General features: G+C 50.3%; 2 protein-coding genes across 2 annotated transcripts in view; both read right to left on the bottom strand.

Annotated features, from left to right (window-relative positions):
- clstn3 (calsyntenin 3) overlaps positions 1-921 on the bottom strand; it is a 17,510-nt gene extending 16,589 nt beyond the window's left edge. Inside the window, exons 1-2 of the mRNA XM_086155483.1 lie at positions 476-921; positions 1-67 (exon numbers count right to left, since the gene is read on the bottom strand). Coding sequence (XP_086011609.1) covers positions 1-67 — 67 coding nt within the window. The 5' untranslated portion in view covers positions 476-921. The remainder of the gene's footprint in view (positions 68-475) is intronic.
- Positions 922-1,703: 782 nt separating this feature from the next.
- lpcat3 (lysophosphatidylcholine acyltransferase 3) lies at positions 1,704-8,968 on the bottom strand. The gene is made up of 13 exons (XM_086155484.1): positions 8,715-8,968; positions 6,660-6,767; positions 5,162-5,268; positions 4,827-4,920; positions 4,669-4,706; positions 4,097-4,272; positions 3,909-4,017; positions 3,724-3,810; positions 3,477-3,640; positions 2,669-2,816; positions 2,421-2,576; positions 2,122-2,248; positions 1,704-1,877 (listed from the first exon to the last, which is right to left on the bottom strand). The coding sequence occupies exons 1-12, from the start codon at positions 8,797-8,799 to the stop codon at positions 2,138-2,140; spliced, it is 1,383 nt and encodes a 460-aa protein (XP_086011610.1). The 5' UTR covers positions 8,800-8,968; the 3' UTR covers positions 1,704-1,877; positions 2,122-2,137.
- Between the last annotated feature and the right edge of the window lie 3,097 nt (positions 8,969-12,065).

Genomic DNA, 12,065 nt, shown 5'->3' on the forward strand with positions numbered 1-12,065 from the left:
CTTTGTTGCCACCGGCAACCGAAGTCAAGCAAAGGAGGAGGAAGGGGAGAAGACTCATTCTGTCCATCTGAGGGAGGAGAGGAAGAGGTGGAGGGGGTGCAGAGGAGGAGAAGAAGGAAGGGGGGGAGCATGCTCGGTTAATGATCAGGACATACAGACACACAGCAATAAAACACTTCCAATCAAGGTGGGGGTGCGGCGGGGGGACACCTGCGTGCGTGCGTGCGTGTGGGTGTTTTCCAATGTGTGTGTGTGTGCGAATGCGGTTCGTGAGGAAGAGGAGGAGGATGAGGAGGCCCGGTGCTGCGACACCTCCATCACCCGATGCAGCTCCATACCCCCCCCCCCCCCTCACACACACACACACACACACACACCACCATCTCCCCCTCCTTCTTCTCCATGGAACAGCAGATGTCGCAGGGATGAAGAAGATGCGCGTTTTTTTTTTTTTTTTGTTTTTTTTTCTTTTTACCGTGCTCGCTCTGCGGCGGTGCTCCAGCTCGGTGTCCGGCGGCGGCTGCAGCCTTCCTCCCCCCCGGACCCTCCCCGCTCCACCTGCGGGGGGACGGAAGGCGGAACGTCGCCCCGGGCGGGAGAGGACGGTCGGACGGCTTCGGACGGTTCGGCGTCTCCTCGTGCCGGCGCCGTGCACGCAGAGGCGGTCGGTTGCCCTTCGTTTCTTCGTCGGCGGCTGCACGGCGGCGCGTTCCGCTGCGGCCCCTCCCTCCCCGCGGCTTGGCCCCGCCCACACTGCGTCCTTCTCCCGCTCACGGCCCCCACTTTTTTTTTTTTTTGCTGTAAACGCACATCAAGTCACACACACACACACACACACACCCTTTTACGCACTTGCACATCACCCCCTTCAGTCACACACAGGCACACAGGTCAAGCTTCCGCCGTGAACACACTGCAAAATGACGTCATTTGAGAATGAAGGCAACCGGAAACGCTGTTTGTTTGTTTTTTTTTGTATTTTTTTACTTTTTTTTTTTTTTATATATATTTTTGCGGCACCTTTGAATGAACACGTTATTAAAAAAAGGGTAATGGAGGTCACGTGCTGCGTCGCTTCCGGTTATGGGGGGGGGGGGTTGTGGTGGGATAAGGCAGAAAAGGGTCCATCCAACACGCACGCACACACACACACACACACACACACACACACACACACACACACACGGTCATCAGGGCGTCAAAGGTGAGACACACTGGAAGAAATAGTCCGCCTTCTTCTTTATTCCAGGGGGGGATGGAGGTTGGGGGAGGAGGGTCCAGAAAAAGAACTACAAAAAGGTTCTTCATAAAACACTAGAAAATGAGTTTGTGTTCAGAACCCAAATGGCGGCGGCGCCGTGAGAAAAACATTCAAGGGCCGAACACCACCATGTCAGATCCCAGTGTTACATTGTGTGTGTGCGTGTGTGTGTGTGTGTGTGTGTGTGTGTGTGTGTGGACGGGAGGGGGTTACAGTGCTCCATTCTCAACAAGCCCCCCCCCGCCCGACCCGGGACGTGAGACAGCATATTCGAACCCAGACCTGTGACAGGTTGTGTGTGAGAAGGGCCGGCGTTCTCCGGGAAGTGTTTCGGGACAAAATAAAAACAGGAAGTAAATCCCAGCCCCCCCTCCCACCCGTGGCACGATGGTCGTTTCCTGTAAACATTACTCCCAAGGTTTATAAAAACACCCTTAACCATTCAAAACACAAAAATATATAGATTTATTTTTACAGGAACATATATATATATATATATATATATATATATACATATATATATATATATATATATATAGATCTAAAGGCCTTAAAATATTTTCCGTTCTGCTCCTTGAAAAGTCACAGTTCCCTTCGGGACATTTAGCCTCGGGACCTGGAAGGAAACAAGAGAGAGGCGTTCAGTGGCGTGGCGGCCGCCTCCGGTGCCCCCGCTTTTATTCTGACGCCAACGGGCGAATCCAAGCCGCTGCCGGGGTGAGATAAACTGTGGCGGTAAACACGGTGGCGTGAATCAACGTCCCGCGTCCGTCGCGGCTCCAGGAATTAATCCGATCCCACGGCAGGAGAGTGCGCGGCGTCCCCCATCGGAGGCAGCGAGGTTCTCCGCTCTTCCTTACCGGCGGGTCCCAGACTCTAGTCCTGCTTCTTCTGACTCCGAGGCACCAGCACCTTCCGGAGGTACGGGATGGCGAGGAAGGACGCCAGGAAGAAGATGTGGCCGCAGAAGTAGACGGATGAGTAAACCTGGGACACACACATACACACTCCATGTAGTTCGTTCCTGCACAGTGGCTGAAGGTTCGAGAAGATGGAGCTATCACACGCTGTATGGTCTCTGCTCTGGTTCCAGCCAGAACATCTCATGGTTTAAAGTCGCTGTAAATGTGTGTGTGCGTGTGTGTGTGTGTGTGCATACCTTGAGCCATTTGTCGTAGCTGAAGAGGCAGAAGGGTACCAGGGAGTAGCCCATGAAGAGCCAGTGGATGAACTGCTGCACGGCGTAGATGAGCGGGTAGAAGAAGCTGTTAGCTAGCGAGGTCAAGGAGGGGCTGTCCTTCACCAAGGCTTGGGCCTGAGACAACACACACACGCACACACACAATTAATGATGTCGGGCTGTTTCATGACTGAACTGGTGGAGAAACGGGAGGAGTGCACCCTCACCTGCCTCTCCACTGTGATGATGAAGAACTCCATGGAGAAGCAGATGAGGTACCCGGAGTGGTGTCCGTGCCATATGGTCAGGAAGAAGAGCGTGGTCACGTGGGACAGCGTCTTGTTCCCCAGGAACTTCAGCCGCTTGAAGACGTGCCTGAGGAGGGGGGGAAGCAGACGGAGACGGCGGGTTCAGGTGACCTCCTCACAGAAGCTCCTTCAGGGAGCTCATGAGGAGGTCTCTACGCCCTTGACTTCTCCCGGTTGTCCCCAACATGCACGGGCTCTCCAGTGCCTCCCGGTGGCGGCAAGTCCAAACGACACGGAAGGGCAAGACTCGGATCCTGAAGCGAGTCCTTGAGGACTCCTCCTTTGGGCTGCTCCCGTGACCACAGCTGACCATCTGCCTCCATCTAACCTTCCTGTCTTCTTTCTCTCCATCCATAAACCTCCTTTCAGGTATTTCTCTAGATCTTCTCAGACCTCTGCATCCTTCCACCCAGATCTCTACCATCCTCTCTGTCCTCCTCACTCCCTAGAGACGAACCTCCACATCTTCATCTCTGCTGCCTCTGTGTTCTCTATCTTCTCTACCTTTTCTTTCCTTCCGTCCGCTCGCTCCACCTCTTCCCCCGACCCTCCATTGCTCCACTGTCGACCCTGAACTCCTGCAGCTTTTTCACCTCCGCCCACTTGCACAAACACACACTCATTCACACACATCTGACGGTATGAATCTTCTCCTGACGTAGAAGCATGCCGATTGGACGCGGTGAGGTCATGTGACCATGTCGCGGGGCAGGCGGAGGAGTCTGACCGTGCGGCCCAGGCGTTGGTGTTGATGTTGAAGGAGGCGATGGTTCCTCCGAACAGCGGCGTGGTCTCGAACATCCACACCTTCATGTTGGCGCATGCGTCCCACCGGTGCTCGCCGTCCGCCACGCCGTTGTAGCCCAGCCCCGACAGGACGCACACGCCTTCCTGCAACGTGAGCACCTACAGATCAGCAGCGGCAAAGGGGCGGAGCCTCGGCACGTACGCGTGGGGGCAGAGAAGGTACTCACCGCGATCAACCAGCAGCTCACGTACTTGTAGAGGATGACTTTGGCCCAGAGCAGGATGAAGACACAGCGGTACCAGAAGGGCTGAGCCTGCAGGGACACACACACACACACCGCACGTCAACACACACCCTCACACATCGTGTGTGTGTGTGTGTGTGTGTGTGTGTGTCATGCTCCGATCTCACCTCGTACTCCTCCGTCAGGAAGTAGCCGTCGGGGTAATAAGGGCTGAATATTGCGTAAATGACCAGGCAGAGGAACCCCAGGGAAAACCTCTTCCCGGCCGGAACCACACTGCGGGAGGAGGACCGATTTTGGGTGAGAAGGTTCTCCACGGGCGCCGGAGGTTCCCTGGAGGAACGCGTGCCCTCACCTGTTGGGGGGCTTCCCCGGCCTGTCGGTCAGCTCGCCGGCCACCAGCCTCTTGTAGCTGTGCAGAGTAAACTGGGGCCCCACCAGGAAGCCGCCGTAGAAGTAGGCGAAGCCGCAGACCTCCAGCAGGGTGGGGGCGGAAGGCAGCGCCGCCGGCGACCTCTGCTGGGAGCTCAGCTGGGAACGGGTGGAGGCGGAGAAACAGACAAAACTCAGCCAATCCCAAGCGGGAAGGGGCGGGGTTTAACCTCGCTGTCAATCATCCAACCGGCTACGGAATATTTAGCCTATCGAAACTGCCGACTGTTTTTGAGAGACTCCGGGAGGGGAGACGGAGAGCATGTCCTGTGGAGAGGAGCCGAGGCAGGAGAACTTGGGAGAGGAACATGGGGAGGTGCCCCGAGAACACACGTCATCACGCATCTAAATCCGTTCGCAGAGATTTAGCGGAGTTTCATGCACGAAACCACGAAGCAAGAGGTGAAGAGGAGGAGCGGATGAAGAGGAGGTTTTCGGACGGAGCGCGCCGGTTGAGGGACCGGCCACCGAAGCGGACGGAGAACGACGACTCACTGCTTCCTTCCTGCCGTCGTAGTAGTCAAAGGACAGGCCTGGAGAGCACAGGACAGGAGGAAATCAGGGGTTAGGGCGTCTGCGGTTGCCATGGCGACCGTTTGGTAAACCCCTCAATGGGAGGAAGGAGGTGATGGTGGTGGAGAAGTCCCACTCACCCACGAGCTTTAACGTGAGGACGCAGTGAGGCATGGTCCACTTGATGTCGTATTCTTCAGTGGCGGTGTAGTAGTACCCTGCCAGCAGGTACACCTGCAACAAACAACCACCGCTGCAGTCACCATGGCGACCACAGGAACATCTGACAGAGGGGAACTCCTCCGACCCGGAAACGGGGGCGTTTTTCATTATTTTTGTCAGATATAGATGAACGAAAATGAAAGGCCTCGCTCTAAATGAGAGCGAAGAAGCATGTTCTATTGGGCCGGAGGTCAAAGGTCAGTGAGATCGAGACGCTCGTGGGCGGGGGGACGTGGACGAAAAGGCCCCTCACCATTTGGAAGCCGAAGCTGCTCACGACAGCCGTCACCGTCCTCCCCATCAGCCGCAGCATCAGGAACTGGACCAGGACGCAGAACGCCGAGTGGTAGATTTGGGAGCCTGGAAGGAACGGGACGCAACGCGCAACGTCAGGCAGGCTGGGGGGAGGGGAGAAGATTCAGGAGGGACGACAACGTGGCGACCATCTGACACACACTCTGCACTCAGTCAGCAGGCGAGGAGGAGGAAGAGGAGGCAACAGACCTGCTGTGAAATCCGTTTGCAGCGAGGAAGACAAGAGAAGGGCAGTGTTAGATGTTTTAGCATCGGACTGCGAAAGGTTCTTTCGGTTAGAACCTCCGGCTGAGGGAACCGGACACACTTTGAACATTCAGGCATTCAACGCACTGCTCACAGGGTGGAGGGAAAGGGGCGGAGTCACCCTCAGCTGTCACTTGGCTAGGAGGCGGGGCTTAGCTGTCAATCATGCCACCATTCACCCGCACGTTCGTTTTCAGCAAACCCGCCGACGGTGTGTTTTGGGGACTGTGGGAGGGAGAGGGGATGGAGAACCTGGAGCGAAGCTGCCACTTCCTGCCTCTGCAACTCTCTGCAAGGTTCTGGAAGAAAATGTTCTTCGGGGGGAATGAATTGAAATCGCTTGGTTGACAGAATCCTCCTTCCGCTTCATTCCGTCTTTCGAGCTCTAATTTGCAACACTGGAAAAAAAAAGGCCATCTTCTTGAAGAGGGGGGAGGAACCTGTGTGGCGTGGTAACCTCCAGCGTGTTCACTTCCTGGTCATTATGATTCAGTAGAGTCGATAAGGTTTGGGAGAAGCTGCTCAGCGCAAGGGCGCTCCATGTCCACCAGGGGGCGCCACCGCGCCCTTTGTCACTTCATAAATGATTAAAAGCAAGCCCTTGGTGAAGGTTGGGGCTGTACACACACACACGCACACATGCACACGCGTACACATGCACACGCGTACACATGCACACGCGTACACATGCACACACACTTCCTCCCCTCATGGACACTGTTCTGAAAAATTAAGTCTGTGGCGTGCCAGTCACTTCCTCTTTGACCGTCTGCTCAGGCGTGATATAAACTACGTCTTCGAAGTGGGGTAAATAGGATAAACGCGGGGCGGGGTTTGAGTTGTTTTGGCGTTGCGATACATGCTGTTAAATCAGCGGGTCGAATGGAAGCCCTGTGCCGGGGTCTGGGGAGGACAGATCAGGGCAGACGACAAAGGGCCGCTCTGTGTTTTTGTCTTTTATCACCGCCGATGTAAAGATCCTGCTGTGGTCAACAGAAACAAAGGGCGTCATGCAAACAATGGACTCTCACTCACACACATGAGGACGTCCCCGATCAGATCCAATTGTCAATAATCAACAGTGAGCCAACGAGCCCGAAACAAACAGTCAGGCCCACTTTTATGTTGGCAATAAATGTGTAATAATCGATGTCTTGGTGTGTGTCGCAGGGCTTCGGGCTTCGTCTCACCAAAGTTAAAGGCGGCGAGAGCCAGTCCGGACAAGGTGTGGAACAGGTGGATGACTGTGGGCGGCTTGTAGAAGAGGAACCGGCGGTACAGCATGGCACAGGGATAGCCTGAGGACACAGGAGGAGCAGAGGGAAGTCATCAGGCCAATCCGAATGTTCACGCACCTCGGAGGTTGACCATCATTCTGAAAGCTTTGCAAGGAGGAGCCGATAAACCGACGTCCTCACACCTTTGAGCCTCAGCTTGACTTGAATCTCAGGACAAACTGGTAATAATAGGGGTGGGGTGTGTGTTTATGTGTGGATTTCTAAAGGGGACACATTTTTTTCATATATATATATATATATATATACACTGATGAAAAATTAAAACAAGGAATCATTTTAAACAAAATGCGATTTCCAGAAAATCAGAAAAAAGTAAATAAAATAAGAGGACAAAACAAAAATTAAACTACACACACACTTTCTGAAGCATCTTGAAAGAATGTTCAGGACACTTTATGGTAAAGATTTAAGGAAATATATCCGAAACTTGCAGCAGTTTGACTCCAGGTTCCAGGAAGGAACTGCTTCAAAATTGAAGCCGGTTAAACCACCTTGGGGTAACATTCTGAGAATATACATTTCAAGGTGTGTGTGTGTGTGTGTGTGTGTGTGTGTGTGTGTGTGTGAGTGTGTGTATTTATGTTTGACCACAGCCAAATCACCTGCTTCCATCAACTCCTCTTCTCTGTATTCTCTTCTCTATACCGACCAACTTCCTGTCCTCTTCTCCTCCATCCATAAACCTTTTCTCTGGTCCTCCTCTAGTTCTCTTCCAACCTCAGCATCCTTCCATCCAGATCTGCACCATCCCTCCTCTGTCCATGTCCAAACCATCAGTGTGACTTTATCTCCAGAACGTCTAACATGCGCTGTCCCTCCTTCCTGGTTCTCTCCGTCCTCCTCACTCCCCGAAGAGGAACCTCCACATCTTCACCTCGGTGTCTCCAAACCAGACAAAACATATCTTCTCCGCCGTTCCTCTCATTGTCTTTTATCACCCCTGACACTTTAGCAAACATTCCTCCACCTCTTCTCCATACTCTCTGTAGCTCTGGACTGTTGACCTTTTGTACTTCAACTCTTCCACCTTCTTTATCACTACTTGCAGCAGCCTTGCCGTACCACCCGGTTTATCATAACACACACACACACACACACACACACACACACAGGTTCTCTCAGTCTTACTGTGGCTAACCTTCATTCCTAATTCCAGCTAACCAAAGCAGTTACTAAATAACCAGGCTGTTGTGTAAAAGCACCTTGAGAAACAAACGAGCAGAAGACAAGACACCAACGTGTCAGGTCAAAGTTCACACTGTACACACCCCTACACACACACACACACACACACACACACACACACACACACACACACACACACACACACACACACACACACACACGCACGCACACGCTTTGACCTGCTAGCTAAGTTAGCGGCACAACATTGGTATTAGCTGTTGTTTGGAGCTGAGGGGTCTTAACGCGCGCGCGTGTGTGTGTGTGTGTGTGTGTGTGTGTGTGTGTGTGTGTGTGGGAGAAAATAGGGATAGGGGTCGCGGTCATGTTTTGACAGCTTTTCAAACCTGCGCCCCCCCCCCGACAACCTCCAGAGTTTAAGCTAGCACCGGCTAACGGGGGTCCGGTTAGTGACCCGGATGAAGGTTGACAGTCTCAGTCACAGAAGCCGCTAACGGTTCGGTGCCACGAGTTGACCTCCCGTCGGCATGATGATGATGATGATGATGATGATGATGATGGTGGTGGTGGTGGTGCCGGGTTACCGACGGGCTTCTCCGTGAAATAAGCCCACCGGTTTGATCGCTAGCCCCCTCCGGGTTGTTGGGTCAGCCGCGTTACACGCAGGTGACAGCCATAGCTGTAGACTAAGTTAACCGCTGTGTTAGCAGGAGTTCAACAGTCGGGGGTGAGGGAGGTGGGGGAGAAGAAGCCCGGTCACCGACGCTGGAGCGTCCTCACCGACGTGTGAGAACCCAAACTCACCGATTAAAATGGACAGGAGGAGTCGAACCGCGGGCTCCGGGGATCCTAAGGACTCCGATAGCTTCTCCAGCAAGGGAGCCGCCATCTTTCTTTGGGGCGGAAACGTCTGTGCGCGGCGGCGAGGTTCCGTGAACTCTCCCGGCTCACGGCACGAACGTCCACATATCCAAACTCCAATCTTTTTCTTTTTTCTTCTTTTTCTTCTTCGACTTCTACTTCTTCTTCAGCGGTTCCGCCTCCTCCCCAACCCCCGAGATGAAACGGTTAACTAAACCCCGCCTCGAACGCGGCTACGTGCGGGCACATTGGATCACATGAGGAGCGGAAAGCGGTTTCATTAATATTCATGAAGTCAGCCATCAGAGTCCAATCAGAAAAACGGTTGTTGTTGAGTGATAATAAGCCGATATGGACACCCGCCGCTTTGTCATAATTTGTTATAATTTATTATCATTTTGGATATTATTGCATAAAAAGAATAAATATTTGGGGGGGAGCGGACACCAGTGCGTAAAACCATAAACCGGGTGGAGACGTGTCCGCGCCGCACACCCGCATTCACAACGGGGAAATAGCGCCCCCTTGCGGCGACATGGAGCCGCCCAGCGTGCCCCATATTTTCATTATTAACAACTCGTCTGACGTCAGGGGTCAGACAGTTGTGTCACGTGACTCCAAGAGGGATGACGTCATCGTACCCAAATATAACCGGCGACTAAGCCTTGTGAACAAACACACACTTCAGAAACAGAAATGACTCCCACCCATCCGACCAACGAGCTACGCTTTAACACCTCAGGTTTTATTTATACAGCGCCAAATCATAACCCAGCCATCCTATGACCCTTACCATGCAAGGTAAATCTGGGTCACAGACTGCAAGATGACCTCCAGAAACCCCAGCTTTCCCCCAGGATTGAGCATTTGGCAACGGCTAAGAGGAAAACACAGGCCCTCACTAGTTGCAGGAATCGCGCACGAATCCCAGATCCATGCCGGTGGCCTTCTGTCTCGACCGGTTGAGCAACAAAGAGGTTACTATCGTGCAGGATAGGAGGAGAGATGTGCATCACAGGATATCCCGGTGGAGTTAGCTGTGGCAGCAGAATTACGGGCGAAAGGCTTTCTCAAAGAGGAAGGTTTTACTTCCTTACTTCTTTACTTTCCTTTTTTTTTTAATCCTTATTATGATGTATTTTTTGTATGATCACTGAATTGGAATCCTTAGATTGTAATTTTTTTCTCATATCCTGCAGAATCCGATTGGAATTCATCTGATGTGTTTTATATAATTGACCGTTTATGTTAATTTGAATGTACACTGTATCAAATAAAAACCACCTAATCCCCCATGTGGTAACTCAGTGAATACTTACTGGGGGGTTTTCCATGATGGAAAAATGCATTTATATTTGCATATATACACATGTGTGTATCTGTCTGGATGTTAAAATACTTGCCTGTATGTACACATATAAATATCATTGAGCTATTTATGTTATTTACATTTTTGTTTACCTTTTTAACTCTATATTCATCATTTTTTTATTTAAGCCTTTTTGATCATACGACAGGGATATACAATGATCACAGCAGGATTACAGGGCAGAAAAGTGTGCAACTATTAATAATAGACAATAATATGCAAATAAAGGATAAAGATACAAATGAACGATACAATGATAAATAACCAAAAACAAAAGAAATGTCTTGTGCAAAGAAATACCTGGTGTACAGTAGGTGATATGGGTAGTAATAATCAAACGAGAAAATTAAATGATGAATAAGGTGTCCTGGAGAATGTATAATAGTGCATGAATAGGTGTGGTAAGAAGAGATGGAGGGGTGAGATAGTGCAAAAAGATATTTTGGGGAGAGGTGTAGGCAGCCCCAACAAGTCATTCTCACATTCAGTTGAACTGCTATTGTTTAATACTTAATTGGAGTGAAGATAATACTTTTTGTTTCACCGATCATTTATGCTTATGTTGTTGTAAGCAGCACCACATACTAACAGAAGGAATGGAGCACATTTATCGCGAATACGGAGCGACATAATGATACATTATCAACACACAGGTAATATTTCCACCATATTATCTTCTCGGAACATGCGTCAACTCATGATACAATTAATTCTGTTTATTTTAAGACGTGTTAATGCTTACTTCGAAATTTTCTTGAACGAGTTAAGGGAGCTTCTCTTTAAGAAAAGCTTGCTAGACAATAATCTAAAGAGCAAGTTATCCTGCGGTTGCGCAACAGTGAAAACTTAATTCAACAACGAACATGCGCCTTTCCGTCACGGTCGCAGCACTTAAAATTTTCAACCAGAAAACAAACAGAACACACTCAGATAAAAAAGAAGTTAGAAAAATCAATAATTTGTAGATGTTTTAAATTAAATAAGTCATTCGTTCATTCTGACCGTTTCTTAGTCTGTTTTTTCATTCGGCACGTACCAGACGCAAGGCAAGACGGGAGTATGAACAGACTCCGGGATCCACCAATCGGAAGCGCGGAGTAGGCGGATGTTGGAAGGTTTTGGCCAATCAAACTCCGAGTCGTCATCATGACGCAATTATACCGGAAATGGCACCGAAACAGGGAACTATCCTCTGTTAAACTCAGGGTTTATTCTGTAAACCTGGAAGTACATTATTTATATTGCAATACATAATAATGATGATAATAATACACAGTTGTTATTACTGTTTATATTATTATTATTATTGTTATTATTATTATCACTGATATAGAAGTACAGAGAAGGTCAGACGGAGCTGTATTGTGTTTTTGTAGACCTAGAAAAATATGACAGGATAACAAGAGAGGAGCTCTGTTATGAGGAAGTCTGGAGTGACAGAGAAGTATACCATTTAGATGTGTGCAAGACATGTATATTAGTTGTGAGATAGTGTGCTGCTGGTGTTATAGAGAAGTTACACCCGCTCTGAGCCCCTTCTTGTTTGCAGTTGTGACGTATAGGCTGACAGATGAAGTTAGACAGGAAGCTCCATGGATGTTTGCAGATGGCATCGTGATCTGTAGTGAGAGCAGAGAACAGGTGGAGGAACATCTAGAGGTGGAGGTCTGCTCTGGAAAAGAGAAGAATGGACATTAGCTCAAGCAAGACAGAATATATGTGTTTGAACGAGAAGGACCTGGGAGGAAAGGTAAGGATGCATGGAGTGGAGAACAAGAAGTTGGAGGATTTCAAGAACAGTGAAGAGTGTGGAAAAGAGGCAAAGAAACAGATTCACAAGCAAGTGGGAATGGGCGGCAAAAAGTGTCAGAGATGCTATGCAATGGAAGACTATCAACCAGAATGAAAGGAAAGGTGGACAAGAC

The sequence above is a fragment of the Fistularia commersonii genome, chromosome 11, assembly GCF_037954325.1.
Source record: "Fistularia commersonii isolate RoL2024-O1a breed Wild chromosome 11, RoL_Fcom_v1.0, whole genome shotgun sequence".
Classification (NCBI taxonomy): Eukaryota; Metazoa; Chordata; class Actinopteri; order Syngnathiformes; family Fistulariidae; genus Fistularia; species Fistularia commersonii.

Excerpts from the sequence above, each read along its gene's own strand:
- lpcat3 (XM_086155484.1), bottom strand. The coding sequence starts at position 8,799 with ATGGCGGCTCCCTTGCTGGAGAAGCTATCGGAGTCCTTAGGATCCCCG. Across the intron at positions 5,269-6,659 it reads TCTCGCCGCCTTTAACTTTG|GCTCCCAAATCTACCACTCG; the intron begins GTGAGACGAAGC and ends CGTTCCTTCCAG. Across the intron at positions 4,273-4,668 it reads ACGACGGCAGGAAGGAAGCA|CTGAGCTCCCAGCAGAGGTC; the intron begins GTGAGTCGTCGT and ends ACCCGTTCCCAG.